Source organism: Coenobita brevimanus, chromosome 74 (assembly GCF_032717465.1).
Source record: "Coenobita brevimanus isolate Jiangsu-jjx chromosome 74, ASM3271746v2, whole genome shotgun sequence".
NCBI lineage: Eukaryota > Metazoa > Arthropoda > Malacostraca > Decapoda > Coenobitidae > Coenobita > Coenobita brevimanus.
In genome coordinates this window covers 7,397,669-7,416,629 of record NC_137027.1, presented here as the reverse complement: position 1 = coordinate 7,416,629, position 18,961 = coordinate 7,397,669, and the positions used below count along the sequence as shown (strand labels likewise).

Sequence of the window (18,961 nt, the reverse complement as noted above, 5' to 3'; positions counted from 1 at the left end):
CTTTCTATAGGTTTTTGTGCACTGAGGACCCATCTTTTCAAATGAGGAGTGTTTGAGCTGTACTGTACGTATTAAACTTAAGAGGGGCAACAAAGAACTGGCGCCTGTACTAGCTACGACACAAGCCACGAACGAAGGCTGTGATACCATGTTTGGCCGATTTATACCCATTCCAACACTCCCTCTTCAGGCTAGCGAGCACTAGCAAGCCTATCATTTGGTAATAAAGGGTCTCCTGCTTTGCCAGAATTAATGGTTCTACTGAAAAAAATTGGCTCTCTAACGCTCGCAAGCCTGAAAATGAAGGGAGGAAAGCCAAACCTGGCATCTCTGGGCTACCATACTGGACGTGTCTACATCACGAATGCCAATTGCAAACGGGCAACTCAGAAACTCATTGAATCATCATTAGTAGATAAACATTTTGTCTCACCAAGATTTCAAACAAATATTTTTCATAACTTGTGATGAATGACTCGTTATCTGCAAATACTGCTAAAAAAAAAAAAAAAACGGCTAACGTCCACTAAAATCCGCTAGAAAATCGGCTAATAGGAATTGCTATTAAAATCGGTTAGGGAGGAATTGAAATAAGCTAGATCTAGCCGAATTTCGGCTAATTTGGCAACACTGGTCTCTTTGCCCGCGGCCCTGCGCTCTGTACTTTTTATATTAAGTGATTTATTGAATTTGTTGGTATATATATATATATATATATATATATATATATATATATATATATATATATATATATATATATATATATATATATTATTACTTTTGTTAAATAGTAGTTTACATCATACACTAGGGTATGAAGTGAACAGATAAATCAAATGTTTTACAACAGCAATCATTTCAATACATCAATTTTTATATCTATAACATTTATCTTTAAGGTCCTTCAGAATTGGTAGCTACAAATATGCTCATAAAAAGTAAGGATTTTGGGAGGGAGGGGAAAAAGTATGCATGAAATACTGCCATTGCACTAAGGAGACATAGATTAATATATAACAATAAAGACGAGAAGTTTTCTTTTTTTTTTTTAGAAAGAATAATATGGCAGGCCGTCAGAGTTGCCGAAGTTGTGTGGATTTAATGCTTGCTTCCATTTAGCAAGTTTTCAACGTCTAGCAGCAGATAATACAGTATAATGAAATTTTAAAAATTCTAATTAAGCTAAATTTTAGGACTCATAGCTCATTTCTTTACTATTATCAGGTTCATAATTGGCTTTGAGGGGAACTGCTGGGACTGGAACAGATGACAGATCACAGTCTTCACAGAATGCTCAAGAAAGAAGAAGAAGAGTGTCAAGGAGTCGTATACTAACAGAATTATCTCTTAAAACTAAGAAAATGATTATGGGAGACAATTCTGAAAGTTAAAGAACAAAGATAAAAGTAGTGAAGAATCAAACCATTCTTATAAGGCCCTACTTCCAGGGACAGCAAACAGGACTGGACTGAACACGAATTAGTGTATCAGTTTGTTTACATCTATCCTGAAGTTTATTTTCTTGTGATGTATAAGACAGCAGTCTCCTAATGGCAACAGAGAATGGCTTTATTTCCTGCATATTCAGAAGACAGCAATAAGGGTATATTTTTTATTGCTTGCGATCTTATTACAAATAGTTCTTAAGTGGCGGTAAACATCAGTATCAAGAAGAAATTATCTTTGAATTCATGATGAAATTACTTTTCTGGTTTTACTATTTTGTGGGAATTTTAATGTGTGAGGATTGTTTTTGTATGAGTAAATGTACGCTTTACTTGAAGCAGTATAAGGACCTTACCGATTCAATTCATACTCCAACTTTTTTTTATTTTTCTGACTATTTTTAGGGTGGTAAAGTACCATTTCCTGCTGAAGAACATCCCACTGTTATCATCATCATGTTCCCTAAGCCATACCACCGATTCTTTGTCTTGCTCAACATACTCAAAAGTAGTTTTTGTTTCCCAACTTCCCAACTGGATGCTAGGTTAAGTTAGGTTAGAGTAAATAATTTTGTATGGTTAATCTAGGTTAGGTTAGATTTAGTTAAATGCTTGGGTTAGGACAGCCCCTTCTACCTGGTCCGCTATTACAGCTGATGAGTCAAATGAGCTGACACAGCGGAACATAGCTAAAAACAACGAACATATTTCGCATGAAATGTTTATGTACCACCCCAGAAATAATCAGAAAAATATAACAGACTATCAGGAAGAAGAATGGATTTGGGAAGGTGCTTCTGCTGCATCAAATAAAGCAAACCTTTACTTTTGTATATTGTATTGGTATTGCTGTGTATGTATTTATATACCGGTATATATATATATATATATATATATATATATATATATATATATATATATATATATATATATATACACAGTATATATATATAACGTATATATATATATATATATATATATATATATATATATATATATATATATATATTCCCTTCCGATCAGCGAAGTTAAGCAACGTTGGGTCTGGTTAGTACTTGGATGGGTGACCACCTGGGAACACCAGATGCTGTTAGCATCCCTACGTGTCAAGTGGGGTTGGTGGAGGATTAGTGCCCTTCCCTGTAAAACAATTAACTCTAAGCCCTTGGCCACCCCGTGTGGGATACATGGCGTCTGGCAATGAATGAATGAATGAAATATATATATATATATATATATATTTTTTTGACCTGTCATTCCTTGTAAGGTGGCAATGACCTCTTGTTATGCTGCCATCTATCTATCTATCTATTGCCAGACGCCATAATCTCATAAGGGGTGGTCATTTGACTTTGAGTTATTTGTTTTACGGGAGGGGCACTAACCCTCCACCAACCCACTTGTTGACACGTAGGGAGCACGTATGGTTTGGTTATATTGTTACCACCCACCGTTGTAAATGGTTTCTTGGCTTACATGAAACCATTTGGCTTGTCACTCGATGTAAAGCCACCTGTAAGGGAAAGAAAAGCAATAAGAAGTGACAGGAAAGATGGGAGAAATAGGAAGAGAGGAGGGCATGCACAGAAAAAGAATGGTAAAGGCTAAGGAAGAAGTAGGCAGCACTACATCAAGTGAGTGGATGATTTTTAATTGCAATAAGTTAGTCAGTCAGCTTTTCTGTTTTGGTGCTTGCACTGTCTTTTACCTTGTTGGAAAGGAAAGTTTGGCCAATTACTTTTAAGTTTCGTCACCATTAAAAGGTGTCAGTTATTTTAAAAGTGCTTTTTGCTTAGTCCATGAATGTTGGATGACAAGTAAGTCTTGCATCAGCATGGCTCCAGTGGTCACCAAGTAAGCAGCTGTAATGCACACTCTGTGGTTGTCTGTTTAACAGTATTAGGTACAAGCAGTCATCATATCAGGGCCTTTTTTTTTTTTTTTTTTTTTTTTTTTTTAAGAATCAACTTTTTCCTTGCATTTGGTACTGTAATGAAAAATAGGGGAACTGTGAAATCTGCTTCATAATTAGCAGTAGAACTGTAATACGTAATTTTCAGCAGCTTATAGTGGACTTAGAAACATTTCATTCATTCCTTCATTGCCAGACGCCATGTATCCCAAACGGGGTGACCATCGGCTTAGAGTTAATTGTTTTACAGGGAGGGGCACTAATCCTCCACCAACCCCACTTGACACATATATATATATATATATATATATATATATATATATCCAAGGGGTGGTTGGGGTTGATTGCTCATGTAATGCCACTCAGGGATGAGTGAGGCTGGTCACTCTCATCTTAAATGTCTGGACCAACTGTCTAGCTCCGAGCTCCTACGCTTCTCATTGGGCAATGTAGGATTGGATGATGGATGGATAGATGGGTATATACAGTATATATATTTTATATATACATGGAAGGTATGTGTAAGATATTTACAGAAGAAATATGTGCAGCATGTGATGTGGTGTGTGGAAGGAAGAGAAGACGGAGGGGGGTGCAAGGAACAGCGTGGTGGACTGAAGAGGTGAAACAGGCTGTGGCACAAAAGAAGAAAGCATACAATGAATGGATGAGAAATAGGGGCGTGGAAGAAGTTGAGAGGCGGAAGAGAGAGTTATATGTGGAAAGGAAGAGAGAGGTGAAAAGATTAGTAAGAGAGAGTAAGAAGAGAGTGGATGAGGAATTTGAGTGTAAAGTGGAGGGACTGTAAGAAAATGTTCTGGAGAGAAGTGAAAAGAGTAAGACAGGGTGGAAGTGAAGTTAGCAGGGGAGTGAAAGATAAAAATGGTAGATTACTAGTGGAGAAGGGAGAAAAAGTGAGCAGATGGAAAGAACACTTTAAGGAATTGTTGAACGTAGAGGATGGAAGTAATGCGAGTATAAGTGGCTGGGGAATGGCTGGGAGAAGGAGAGAGGTGAGAAGACAGGAAGAAATCAGTAGGATAGAAGTTGTGGAAGCAATGAAGAAAGTTAAATCGGGGAAAGCCCCAGGAATTGATGGAGTGTGTGGTGAAATGCTGAAGCATGGGGGAGGGATAGTAGTAGAATGGATGTGGAAGATGTGCAGATTGGCCTGGGAGGAAGGTAGAGTCCCGGAGGATTGGAAGTCAGGTATAATTATTCCCTTGTACAAAGGAAAAGGGGAAAAAGAAGTGTGTGGTAATCATAGGGGCATTTGTCTTCTTAGTATAATAGGAAAAGTGTATGGTAGGATACTTATAGACAGAGTTAGAGAAAGAACAGAGAAATTAGTTGGAGAAGAACAGGGAGGCTTTAGGAAGGGAAGAGGTTGTGTAGATCAGATATTCATTCTTAGATCTTTAGTGGAAAAGTTTCTAGAGAAGGGAAAGAAGTTGTATGCGGCTTTCATGGATTTGGAGAAAGCATATGACAGGGTGGATAGACAAGGATTGTGGAAAGTGTTAAGAATATATGGAGTAGATGGGAAGTTGTTGAATGCTGTGAAGAGTATGTACGATGGTGCGAAGGCTGCAGTGCGTGTGGATGGTGAACTAAGTGAATTTTTCTCTTTGAAAGTTGGTTTGAAACAGGGATGTGTCATGGCTCCATGGTTGTTCAATCTGTACATGGATGGGGTAATAAAAGAGGTACCGTACAAGGTAGGGTAGTGGATGTTGGAGTGGCCCTGGTGAGAGAGGATAGTGTTTGGAAACTCCCTGTACTGTTGTTTGCGGATGATACTGTGTTGTTGAGTGAAGACGAAGGGGAGCTGCAAGGCTTGGTGGATGGGTTTGAGAGAGTGTGTAAGAAACGGAATCTAAAGGTGAATGTAGGGAAGAGTAAAGTGATGGTCTTTGAGAGAGGTGAAGTTAGTGAATGTACAGCGAGGTTGGATGGTGAGGAATTGGAAAATGTGAGTACGTTTAAGTACTTGGGTAGTGTGATGAGTAAGGATGGAGGTTTGGAGGGTGAAGTGCTTGAAAGGGTACAGCAGGGAAGAAAGGTTGCTGGTTCCTTGAAAGCAGTGATAAGGAACAGGGAAGTGAGCATGGAAGTGAAAAAGTTACTGCATGACAGTGTTGTGATACCAACTCTAACGTACGGAAGTGAAGCTTGGACATTGTTGGAAGGACACAAGTCAAGAGTGAGAGCAGTGGAAATGAGTTATTTAAGAGGAGCCTGTGGAGTCACGTGGAGAGACAGGCTGACGAATGAGGATATAAAGGAGCGTTGTGGTATGGATGTGGATGTGATAGGAAGCATTATGAGGAACACACTGAGGTGGTTTGGCCATGTGGAGAGGATGGAGGGTGAAAGACTGACGAAGAGAGTGTATGTGAGTGAGGTGGAGGGGGGAAGAGGGAGGGGGAGGCCGAGGATGAGATGGAGGGATGGGGTGGAGAGGTATATGAGAGAGGGGGGTGTGAGTTGGGAGCAGGTCAGTGAAATGGCGGGGGACAGGGCGACTTGGAGGCGATTTGTTTGTGGCCACCCCAAACGGGATTGAGGCGTCTGGCAATAGATAGATAGAATAGATATATATATATATATATATATATATATATATATATATATATATATATATATTTATATATACACACACACACACACACAATATATATACCGGTATATATATATATATATATATATATATATATATATATATCGTTTCATTTTTGAAGGCTCCAACATGCTTGCCTATGTCAGTCTTGGTCACTTAATGACAGCTTTCCTTGCTGCTCGATTTCTGGCAGCTTGCTAATTCAGTCCCCTGTCCTTGAAGTCACACTCAATGACCTCATCCCAGGTTTTTGTAGGTCTGCCTCTTGCATCCCTACCTCCAACATCAACACTTCTCACTTTCCGAACCCAGTTATCATCCCCCATCCTCTCCACATGCCCACACCATCTCAATCTACCTCTCCTCATCACTGCACCGAAACACCCTAGTCCCATCCTACCTCTCAACTCTTCCATTGCAAACCTAGACCTCCCAGGCTTCACATTCAGGGATGCACTGCACATCCACCTAATCATGGTCATTTCTGTACGTTTGAGCCTGTGAATATCTTCTTCCATTACTGCCCAGGTCTCACTACCATACAGCATAACACTTCTAACACATGCTGCACACAGAGATCCCTTAGCATGGAGGGAGAGCCTTCTCATTGTCAGGAGAGGCAACAGTTCCCAGAACTTCTTTCAGTCACTCCCTACTCTAGCCACAGAGCTAGCCCCAGCCCCACCTTCAGCACATAAATGTCCCCCAAATAACAAAACTCTTCCACACACTAGAGAGACTCACCAGCAAATTCAGTCCTTTCCCGCCTGACAATCTCCACCTGCCCTCCCCGACACACTGCACACATGAAGTCAGCATTATTTCACAGTCTACCTCTAATACCACTACATCTCTTATGCACCCACTTATCACAGACACTGCACAAGATGGAATTACTTCTCATGCCCTTGTGGCAGATTGCACATGGCCACTCTCCTTCTTCTTTGACAGTAGCTACTATCACCAGCCCTAGATAGCTACCATCACTTTTGTTTTAGCCTATCTGCATTTACTCCTAAGCCCTTGTGCCTCATACCATCTCTCCCTTTTGTAAATCTTTCCTCCTCTCTGCAGTCAACAGTTAATCATCGGCATGCAACATCTTCCATGGGAGTCCATTTCCAAAGTCACATGAGAGGGCTTCAAGTACTATGATAAACAGGAAGGGGCTCAATATACTGGTATATCATATTGTTTCGTTTCGTTTTTGAAGGCACCAACATGCTTGCATGCGTCAGCCTTGGTCACCTAAAGGCGGCTCTCCATGCTGCTCGATCAAGGCAGCCTCCCTGTTCAGGCCCTTAACCCTGAGGTCACACTTAATGACCTCGTCCCATGTCTTTCTCGGTCTACCCCTCGCAACCCCACCCCCAATATTAACAGTTCTCACCTTCTTCATCCAGTTTTCATCCCCCGTCCTCTCCACATGCCCAAACCATCTCAATCTACCTCTCCTCATCACATCACCAATACACTCCAGTCTCATCCTGCCTCTCAACTCTTCCATTGTAAACCCAGCCCCCCCAGGCCTTGCATGCAGGGACACAGTTCACATCCACCTAATCATTGTCATTTCTGTACATTTGAGCCTGTGAATATCCTCTTCCTTTTTTGCCCAGGTCTCACTGCCATACAGCATCACACTGCTAACACATGCTGCATACAAAGACCCCTTAGCATGTAGGGAGAGTCCTTTCAATGTCAGGAGAGGCAATAGCTCCCTGAACTTCTTCCAACCACTTCTCACCCTAGACACAGAGCTAGCTCCAGCCCCACCTCCAGCACATAACATGTCTCCCAAATAACAAAACTCTTCCACACACTCAAGAGACTCACCAGCAATTTCAGTCCTTTCACGCCTGACAGTCTCTACCTGCTCTCCCCTACACGCTGCACACATAAAATCAACATTATCTCGCAGTCTACCTCTAGTACCACTACATCTCTTGTGCACCCATTTTTCACAAACGCTGCACAAGATAGAATTCCTTCCCACGCCCTTGTGGCAAATTGCACATGGCCACTCTCCCTCTTCTTTGACTGTACCACCACCAACCCTAGATATATATATATATATATATATATATATATATATATATATATATATATATATATATATATATATATATATATATATATACAGTATAATATAGATAGATAGATAGATATACACACTGTAGTTTGTTTCAACTTTCTACTACTATTCTTTGTTTCTGATTAATCAGTCTCTCTCTCTCTCTCTCTCTCTCTCTCTCTCTCTCTCTCTCTCTCTCTCTCTCACTTTCACATTGAATATGGTACTGCAGCTGTAGGATTAGGGGGTCCTCAGACCTATCTTTTCCTGAGAGTATATCTTAGTTTCTATAAAATTTGATCAGTTAGGCTTCTTCCAGCATTCACAGTGTAACAATTTCTCAGTACCATGTGTATTTATTTACATTATTGTGTTTAAAACGGGACTTACAGTACTTATGTACATGTTTATTTCCCAGTGCATGCCCTCCAACTGTCATTATTATTTTCTCATGGCACAGAAAAATAACTTGCTGGTATTTCAAAATTCATAGGACCCTTGCCAACTGGATTACCTACCGCTGACAGTTTTGTAACCTGTATTATGTCCCGTGTTTTCTATCATTGTGGTTGAGTGTAAGTTGTAATTCTTTTTACTTATCTATTAAGACACTCTTATTGTAATTTCAAAACTTTAACAGCTGCAGAAATCGAGTCAAGGGAATTGGACTCGTCATATGCGTGGTTGAGAGAGTTCGATGTGTGTGTGGAAGAAGATGAACAGCAAGAACTTGAGGCATGTCAGAGGTTAGTTTCTCACTCATACACTGTAGTCAGGTTGTGGGTGAATATCACAGTACTGTATTTCTTCATTATTTATTGGCTTCCTTTACAGTAATGTGCATTTTGCTATCAAACCACAGCAAATGACTGAAATTATGCCTTATCAATGTTCCGTTGCACATCTGTCTTTCTATCTATATCCAGATGCCATAATCTTAAAAGGGGTGGCTATTTGTCTTTGAGTTACGGTAGTTATTTTATAGGGAAAGGAACTGTTACACTTTTATATATTTGTACTGCCAGTATGTAAGTGAGTTTGAGAGTAGAAGAAGACACAGGTCAAGAAGATCATAGGATATGATAAAGGTGGATGTTTAAGAAAGTGAGGTGTGGATGTTAAAGAAGCAATAGACTTGACAGAGAAATCTTTATAAGTTTTTATCGTATGGATAAGAACAGGAGTTTTTTAAAGTGCTGTTGAGTACCGTAAAAGTTTGCTGACAGTCTTCCATCACCATTGTGTCGTGCGTTCCATATTTCTCTTTCCTCCCAGAATATCAGAGAGTATCCTTCCTTCTCATACTATTTTGCTGTACTGTGTGCTCCATAATGCTCAGAAATTAAAATATTTCATGTAGTTAACACTGTCCATCACTACAGGAATCAGGGAAGTGTTGTCTCACTTTTGATCATGGCATTGCAATTTTTGTCTGGATTGTTCACCGTTGTGATGTAACCACGAATGATAAATGAATGCATGTATGATCCATTCAATTCTGCATTTTGATAATTCGCTTTCTACACTGGGATCTCCCAATATGCGGAATTTCAGTATGCGAAACATGTAAGATGTGAACTTGGCGAAAAAAAAACAATTAATATGCAAAATGTGATTCTAAAATGCAAATCAATCATCTGAAAGCAAGGGAAAAGCAGTGTTCCTGCTCAAAATGGTAATATCCAAAGCCATCACGAGATGGCTGATCGGTTTCCCGTGCTTTCCCTCCCTCTCGGCATCTCCTAAGTCAAGTCTCAAGACTCAGTCTGTCTGCCTGCACTGCGTTCACATGTTGTGGTGTTTTTAGCATTGTACAAAACCTGCTCTTGCTCACCTGTTTCATCATGGCCCCACTATTTCATTCCAAGAATAAGAGGTTCACTTTGGAGCTGAAAATGAAGGCTATAGAGTTGAATAAGCAAGATAAAAGGAATGCAAACATTGGATGTGAACCTGGCTTAGATGAATCGACAGTGAGGGACAGTGTCAAGAACAAGGAACAGATTTTATGAGCTGTCATTGGAGGCCAGCTAGTGGACGGGCACAGTAAGGTTGCTAATCCCACAGTTATACAAATGGAGCACTGCCTAGCACACTACATTCACATTTCTGTTATCTTTCTTTTAGCAAAAGTCTTTTTTAAAATGATAGCTAGTCAATAATGGAGAAGCACTGTAAATGACAAGGATAGGGTGAGGTGTTAACATTCATTTCCATTGATTCGGTGGTTTCTGATATGCGAAATTTCCAATATGTGGTGCATTTTGTCATCCATATTCTTGCATATTGGGAGACCCCACTTTATTTTGCTTTTTCTCTCTCAGGATCCTATCCACCTAGTGTATTAGAGGGAAATACAGCTGGTACGGTGGTGATGACATCATCAGATGACCTATTTATAATTATATGGAAGCAATCCGACTCCCGTAACATATTTCACAGTCTTTTCACATCTTGAAATGTATGTCACAGGTACCGGGTTCGAGTTAATAATGCACAGAAAACTCATTCTGTTATTCTAACTATTTAGATAGTAGAAATTGTTTACTTGAGAGGAGCATGTGGAGTGACATGGAGGGACAGGTTGACGAATGAAGAAGTGAAGGAACATTGTGGGGTAGATGTGGATGTGGTTGAAAAGATTAGGAGAAATACACTGAGGTGGTTTGGACATGTGGAGAGAATGGAGAATGAAAGACTGACTAAGAGGGTGTATGTAGGTGAGGTGGAGGGAGGGAGAGGGAGGGGTAGACCGAGGATGAGGTGGAGGGATGGAGTTGAGAGGTATATGAGGGAGGGGGGGGTGAGTTGGAGGGAGGGGAGTCAAATGGTGGGTGACAGAGTGACTTGGAGGCGTTTTGTCTGCGGCCACCCTTTGCGGGATTAGGGCGTCGGGCTATAGAAAGATAGATAGATAGTTTTCTGGTGTTCACTTCTAACAGATGGTGATACTTGGTTATGGATAGCATTTTCTAAGCATCTTTATATTATTTCTTTTTTTGTCATTTTTACTGTGGAAAGATGTGCCCATTACGGTATGTATTGCACACTATGGGACATACGGTAGGTAGTCATGGATGTATATTTGTATGTAGTCATCAGAACAGCAATGGGTGGCTATGTTTTATTGCTCACATAATGCTAGTTAGGGTCATTGATTGGTCACACTTTCCTTCATTGCTGAACTGAGTGGTCTAACTTTGAGTCATTATGGTCCTGATTTCAAGGACAGTATGGGATTTGGTGATAGATCACTGGATATGAGTTCTATCTCATTTTTTATTAAATTTCCTGTAGTAGGTATTGGTGCATTAAGATTGTGGAGCTGTTAATAAACAAACAAGCTGTAAATTTCTACTCATGCAGTGCATAAAGATATGCGTGTGGTGTAGAGATGGTTGACTTTGGCCCTCTAGTTGCAGACTGTCAGATAATCTATCTATCTATCTATAGTCCGACGCCCTAATCCCGCAAAGGGTGGCCCAGTCAAAACGCCTCCAAGTCGCTCTGTCACCCACCATTTGACTACCCTCCCCCCAACTCACCCCCCCCTCCCTCCACCTCACCTACATACACCCTCTTAGTGAGTCTTTCATTCTCCATTCTCTCCACATGTCCAAACCACCTCAGTGTATCTCTCCTGATCTTCTGAACAACATCCACATCCACCCCACAACGTTCCTTCACTTCTTCGTTCGTCAACCTGTCCCTCCATGTCACTGCACATGCTCCTCTCAAGTAACTCATTTCCACTGCCCTCACTCTTGACTTGTTCCCCTCTTGCGTGGTCCACGCCTCGCTTCCATACGTCAGGGTAGGGATCACAATACTATCATGCAGTGACTTCTTAACTTCCATACTCACCTCCCCATTTCTCATTACTGCTTTCAGTGAACCAACCTTCCTTCCCGGCTGTACCCTTTCATACACTTCATCCCCCAAAGTTCCTTCCTTACTCATCACACTACCCAAGTACAGTACTTGAATGCACTCACATTCTCCATATCCTCACCATCCAACCTCACTGCACAATCTGTGACTTCATTCCTTTCAAACACCATAACTTTACTATTGTTTACATTAACTTTCAGATTCCTCTTCCTACACACTGTCCCAAACTCATTCACCAAACCTTGCAACTCCCATTCATCTTCACTCAACAATACTGTATCATCTTCCAAATCTCACCCTCATTCATTAGAGCCACCCCCACATCCACTGCCCTACCTTGCACCTCTTTTACAACCCCATCCATGTATTTATTAAACAGCCATGGAGACATCACACAACCCTGTTTCAGTCCCACATTGAGATAAAAAAACTCACTCAGCTCACCATCCACTCGCACCATAGCCCTAGCACCTTCGTACATGCTCTTCACAGCACTCAACAATTTCCCCTCCACTCCATATATTCTTAATACCTTCCACATACCTTGCCTATCTATTCTGTCATAAGCTTTTCCAAGTCCATGAAGGCAGCATACACTTTCTTTCCCTTCTCTAGATGCTTCACTAAACATCTTAGAACAAATATCTGATCTACACACCCTTTTCCTTTCCTAAATCCCCCTTTTTCTTCTCCAACTAGCTCCTCTGTCATATGCCTAACCCTGTCAATGAGTATTCTACCATATATTTTTCCGGTCACACTAAGAAGGCAAATACCCCTATGGTTACCACATACTTCTCTCTCCCCTTTTCCTTTGTATAAAGGAACAGTTGTACCTGATTTCCAGTCCTCTGGAACCCTTCCCTCTTCCCAAGCCAATCTACACAACTTCCATATCCACTCCACAACAATCTCACCCCTATACCTCAGCATTTCACCACACACTCCATCAATTCCTTGGGCCTTTCCCATCTTGATCTTCATTGCTTCCACTACTTCCGCCCTACTGATCTCTTCCTTTCTCCTCTCAACTCTTCTTCTCCCAGCCATTCCCCAACCACTTATACTCACACTGCTCTCACTGTCTTTATTCAACAAACCCTCAAAGTGCTCCTTCCATCTCCTCAATTTCTCTCTCTTCTCCACCAGCAATCTATTATTCCTATCTTTCACTCCCCTACTATTTCCCCTTTCACACTGCCTTACTTTCTTTACCTCCATCCAAAACAATTTCTTACTTTCCCTCCATTTCACACTCAGATTCCTCCCAAACTCTTCATTCACTTTCTTCTTACACTCCTTCACCAGTCTCTTCACCTCCCTTCTCCTGCTCACATATACCTCTCTCTTCTCTCTCTCATCTTCTCTCCTACCTTTACTCGCTAACCATTCACTACATACCTTCTTCTTTTGTTCCACAGCTCGTTTCACCCCATCATTCCACCATGCTGTCCCTTGCACATCCCTGCATCTCCTCCTCACTCCACAAACCACCTTACACACTGCACCTCTCTCTTCTGTGAATATCTTACTTACGTCTTCCACCCCTTCCATCTGCTCTAGCTCATACCTTCCCAATCTTTCTTCCACTCTGCACTTATACTCTGCCATTTTCTCACTATCTTGCAAATTCTCCACTCTTCTCACAGGAGCTGTTTCCCCCCGTCTTCCCCTTCGTCTCTTCAACCATTTTCTTTGCAGCTTTACCTTGGCCATCACTAAGTGATGGTCCGAGACTCCATTCCCCCACCCTCTCCACACTCTTGCATCCAGCACTTGTCTTCTCATTTGAACATCCACACACACATAGTCTATCATTGCCTTTCGTTCAACAAGTTCACCATCCAACCTCCTCATTACTCTCCATGTATACCGGTGGATCATCTTATGCTGAACGTAGGTGTTGGCTATTACCAACCTCTTACCAGCACAGATGTCCACCAAAGCAATGCCATTCCCATCTACTTCAGCCGGCACACCCCACTGACCAACCACTCCATCCACTCGTATATTCCCAACTTTGCCATTCATGTCTCCAATCAAAAGCACTCTCTCGCTCCTCTCAGATTTGTCCATACATGCTTCTACTCTTGCCCAAAACTCATCTTTCACTCTTGCCACTCGGTCCTTTGTTGGAGCATACGCACATACAATCGCTTACGCTTGTATACCTACTTTCATCCTCACCCATACAATCCTTGCACCCACTGTTCCATACTCTCTTATATTCTCCTTCCACTTCTTGCTTATCATCAAACATACTCCCTCTCTTTCCCTCTCATTCTCATTATCTCCTGTACATATACCTAAATCATATTCTCATTCTCTCACCTTTCCATTTAGTTTCAATCAATCGACATATATCCACTCTTGCATCTTCAAGCACCTGAACAATCTCTCTCTCTTTCACTTCATCATTCACTCCTCTCACATTCCATGTCCCCACCCTCAGAATGTCCTTTGTCCGTTCCTTAGTCGTCAACGTATTGTCTGTCCTGGTCTGAGGCACTTTATTCGCTTGTTTAGTTAGTTCTTTTTACGGGATGAGGCACTAACCCACAAAATTTCAGGAGTTTGATGCTATTTTAGACCTGGGCAAACATGTATAATGTTGGCTGCAGTTTTGTGGCAATTTACCTGAAGTGTAAAGCTTTCATTGGACACAGAACTGTGTCAGACTCTCAGAAATGTGTTGAAAATATTGACAGGGAAGATTTATATATTGAAAGGATGTCTTGAAGGTATTATTTTCAATAAATAACTCAGACTTGCATCACTAACTTGTATTACCTGAACTGTTTACATTCTTTCAAACTATTGTAGGATTACAAGGTTATTTCGTAAGGTTGAAATGGTATTGACTGAACTAAACTACTTTCTAGGGATGACTCAGAAGCAGTACAGTCTCCTCAAGCAACACTTCCAACAGGAGAGTTTCAGACTCAGGTGCATTGTCAGCCAAGCCTTCAATCATCACAAAGAAAAAAGATGAAAAAAGAGAAGAAAAAGAAAAAGAAGAAAAAGAAGAAGACTAAGACAAAACAGAAAGAGTCAGGTAAAAGGCATGCAGCTTCTAGTGATTCCTCATCAGATGGAAAAGGAGACAATCATGCCAGTTCAGATGAAGAATCCACATCAGGGCTTGCAACATTGGCTGCAGGCAGCAAAATTTCAGGCAAAACAAAGGAAGCCTCTCAGTCCAGAAATAGAAAGAATAGATCTACAAGTAAAAAAGGATCAAGATCCAGCAGTACCAGTATTTCTTCATCACCAGGTAAAAGTGTGAAATGTAGGAGCAGATCTAGGCCAAGGAAAGGAAGTTGTCATGCAAAAAGTAAGTCTGAAAAAAGGAGGACAAGGTCAGAATCGAGAAGTATATCTAGGTCCACAGACTCATCTCTAGGAAGCAGTAAATACAGGTGTAAAAATAATGGTAGAAATGGATCAGGAACTACTTTAAGCTCAAAAAGCAAGTCAAGGAAGAAACATGAAGGATCAAGAAGCAGGTCAAGGAAGAGACAAATAAGATCAAAAAGTAGCTCAAGGAAGAGATTTACAAGATCAAGAAGTAGGTCAAGGAAGAGACATGCAAAATCAAGAAGCGGGTCAAGGAAGAGACATAAAAGATCAAGAAGCAGGTCAAGGAAGAGATATACAAGATCAAGAAGCAGGTCAAAGAAGAGACTTATAAGATCAAGAAGCAGGTCAAGGAAGAGATGTACAAAATCAAGAAGCAGGTCAAGGAAGAGACTTGCAAGATCAAGAAGCAGGTCAAGGAAGAGACTTGCAAGATCAAGAAGCATGTCAAAGGAAAGATACAGAAGGTCAAGCAACAGTTCAAGGAAAAAACACACAAAATCTAGAAGTAGGTCCAGAAACAATGTAGAAAGATGCTCAAGAAGTAGGTCAAGAGGAACTGTCAGTGGCATTCAATCTCCAATGCTCCACAGAGGGAGGTAAGTGATAACCACTTTAGAAACTACCATACCTGTGTATTTGGAAATTCTTGTGTTGATTTGTCCATACTTTTTATGTATAAGAGTAGCTATTATATTATGCAGGTAGTGAGTGGATGTAGGGGTGCCCACCTTCCATTCACATGTTTTTTTTTTTTTTTTTTTTTTTTTTTTTTTTTTTTAAATAACAAGATGAACAGAGGAAAGAAAAGCAAATTAGATAAATTCCATACACTAGACTGCAGATGTCCTCCATTCCTAAAAAATCAGTAACAGTTGGACATGAAATGCTTTGGGTTGAAGTTTGGGGAAGAAACTAATCTCAAGAAGTGAATTCCAAAGAGAAGCCAGTTGGGGAAAAAATGAATTTTGGTAGGCAGAATTTCTTCAGTATGGCAGTGTAACAGTCAAGTCATGAGCACCACCAGATATCTGTGTAGTATGGGAGAAGATGTGGAGAAGTGGCACAGTGGATGCAGCTCCGTCTGAGCATTTGCCATAAAAGTACAGTATCTGTAAAATAATGCAGGAGAGGCAACATTCCAGCTTACTTGTAGGGGGTTCATTGGTAATGAATGGGTTATTGTGGTTGGTGGGGGTGCTCACCATCCACTTACTTGATGTAGTGCTGCTCTCAGGGATCTGCCCTTTCCTCTCCTTCGTCCTTCTTTCCTTCCATCCTCTTCTGTCTTTCTTTCCTTCATTCTTTCCTCTTCCTTCTGCCTGTGGGTGACTCAGCCATGAGTGACAAGCCAAATGGTTTCCTGTACACCAGGAAACCATTTACTTTGCTGGGTGGTAACCATATAACCAAATATTGGCGCCTGGTGGTTTAGTGGGTAATTGTGGCATTCCAATCGGATTGATCTGGTGAAAGTTTATATCCAAGGGGTGTTTGGGGTTTATTACTCACGTAATGCCACTCAGAGATGCGTGAGGATGGTCACTCTCATCTTAAATGTCAGGACCAACTTGCCTAGCCCCGGTCTCCTACGCTGCTCATGGGGCAACGTAGAATATGATGATGATGATGTATGTCTATCTATCTATCTATTGCCAGACGCCTCAATCCCGTTTGGGGTGGCCACAAACAAATCGCCTCCAAGTTGCCCTGTCCCCCGCCATTTCACTGCCCAGCTCCCAACTCACACCCCCCTCTCTCATATACCTCTCCACCCCATCCCTCCATCTCATCCTCGGCCTCCCCCTCCCTCTTCCCCCCTCCACCTCACTCACATACACTCTCTTCGTCAGTCTTTCACCCTCCATCCTCTCCACATGGCCAAACCACCTCAGTGTGTTCCTCATAACTCTTCCTATCACATCCACATCCACACCACAACGCTCCTTTATATCCTCATTCGTCAGCCTGTCTCTCCAGGTGACTCCACAGGCTCCTCTTAAATAACTCATTTCCACTGCTCTCACTCTTGACTTGTGTCCTTCCAACAATGTCCAAGCTTCACTTCCGTACGTTAGAGTTGGTATCACAATACTGTCATGTAGTAACTTTTTCACTTCCATGCTCACTTCCCTGTTTCTTATCACTGCTTTCAAAGAACCAGCAACCTTTCTTCCCTGCTGTACCCTTTCAAGCACTTCACCCTCCAAACCTCCATCCTTACTCATCACACTACCCAAGTACTTAAAATGTACTCACATTTTCCAATTCCTAACCATCCAACCTCACTGTACATTCACTAACTTCACCTCTCTCAAAGACCATCACTTTACTCTTCCCTACATTCACCTTTAGATTCCGTTTCTTACACACTCTTTCAAACTCATCCACCAAGCCTTGCAGCTCCTCTTCGTCTTCACTCAACAACACAGTATCATCTGCAAACAATAGTACAGGGAGTTTCCAAACACTATCCTCTCTCACCAGGGCCACTCCAACATCCACTACCCTACCTTGTACCTCTTTTATTACCCCATCCATGTACAGATTGAACAACCATGGAGGCATGACACATCCCTGTTTCAAACCAACTTTCAAAGAGAAAAATTCACTTAGTTCACCATCCACACGCACTGCAGCCTTAGCACCATCATACATACTCTTCACAGCATTCAACAACTTCCCATCTACTCCATATATTCTTAACACTTTCCACAATCCTTGTCTATCCACCCTGTCATATGCTTTCTCCAAATCCATGAAAGCCGCATACAACTTCTTTCCCTTCTCTAGAAACTTTTCCACTAAAGATCTAAGAATGAATATCTGATCTACACAACCTCTTCCCTTCCTAAATCCTCCCTGTTCTTCTCCAACTAATTTCTCTATTCTTTCTCTAACTCTGTCTATAAGTATCCTACCATACACTTTTCCTATTATACTAAGAAGACAAATGCCTCTATGATTACCACACACTTCTTTTCCCCTTTTCCTTTGTACAAGGGAATAATTTTACCTGACTTCCAATCCTCCGGGACTCTACCTTCCTCCCAGGCCAATCTGCACATCTTCCACATCCATTCTACTACTATCTCTCCCCCATGCTTCAGCATTTCACCACACACTCCATCAATTCCTGGGGCTTTCCCCGATTTGACTTTCTTCATTGCTTCCACAGCTTCTATCCTACTGATTTCTTCCTGTCTTCTCACCTCCCTCCTTCTCCCAGCCATTCCCCAGCCACTTATACTCGCATTACTTCCATCCTCTACGTTCAACAATTCCTTAAAGTGTTCTCTCCACCTGTTCACTTTTTCTCCCTTCTCCACTAGTAGTCTACCATTTTTACCTTTCACTCCCCTGCTACCTTCACTTCCACCCTTTCTTATTCTTTTCACTTCTCTCCAGAACATTTTCTTACAGTCCCTCCACTTTACACTCAAATTCCTTCCAAATTCCTCATCCACTCTCTTCTTACTCTCTCTTACTATTCTTTTCACCTCTGTCTTTCTTTCCACGTATAACTCTCTCTTCCACCTCTCAACTTCTTCCACGCCCCTGTTTCCCATCCATTCATTTTATGCTTTCTTCTTTTGTGCCACAGCCTGTTTCACCTCTTCAGTCCACCACGCTGTTCCTTGCACCCCCCTCCGTCTTCTCTT

General features: G+C 41.4%; 1 protein-coding gene across 1 annotated transcript in view; it reads left to right on the top strand.

The window, feature by feature from the left end:
• Positions 1 to 1,347: 1,347 nt before the first annotated feature.
• The window catches only part of LOC145407748 (nuclear exosome regulator NRDE2-like), a 38,957-nt gene continuing 21,343 nt past the window's right edge, over positions 1,348 to 18,961 (top strand). The window contains exons 1-3 of the mRNA XM_080278622.1: positions 1,348 to 1,603; positions 8,692 to 8,797; positions 14,825 to 15,898. Of these exons, the coding sequence (XP_080134748.1) occupies positions 1,564 to 1,603; positions 8,692 to 8,797; positions 14,825 to 15,898 (1,220 nt within the window). The 5' untranslated portion in view covers positions 1,348 to 1,563. The remainder of the gene's footprint in view (positions 1,604 to 8,691; positions 8,798 to 14,824; positions 15,899 to 18,961) is intronic.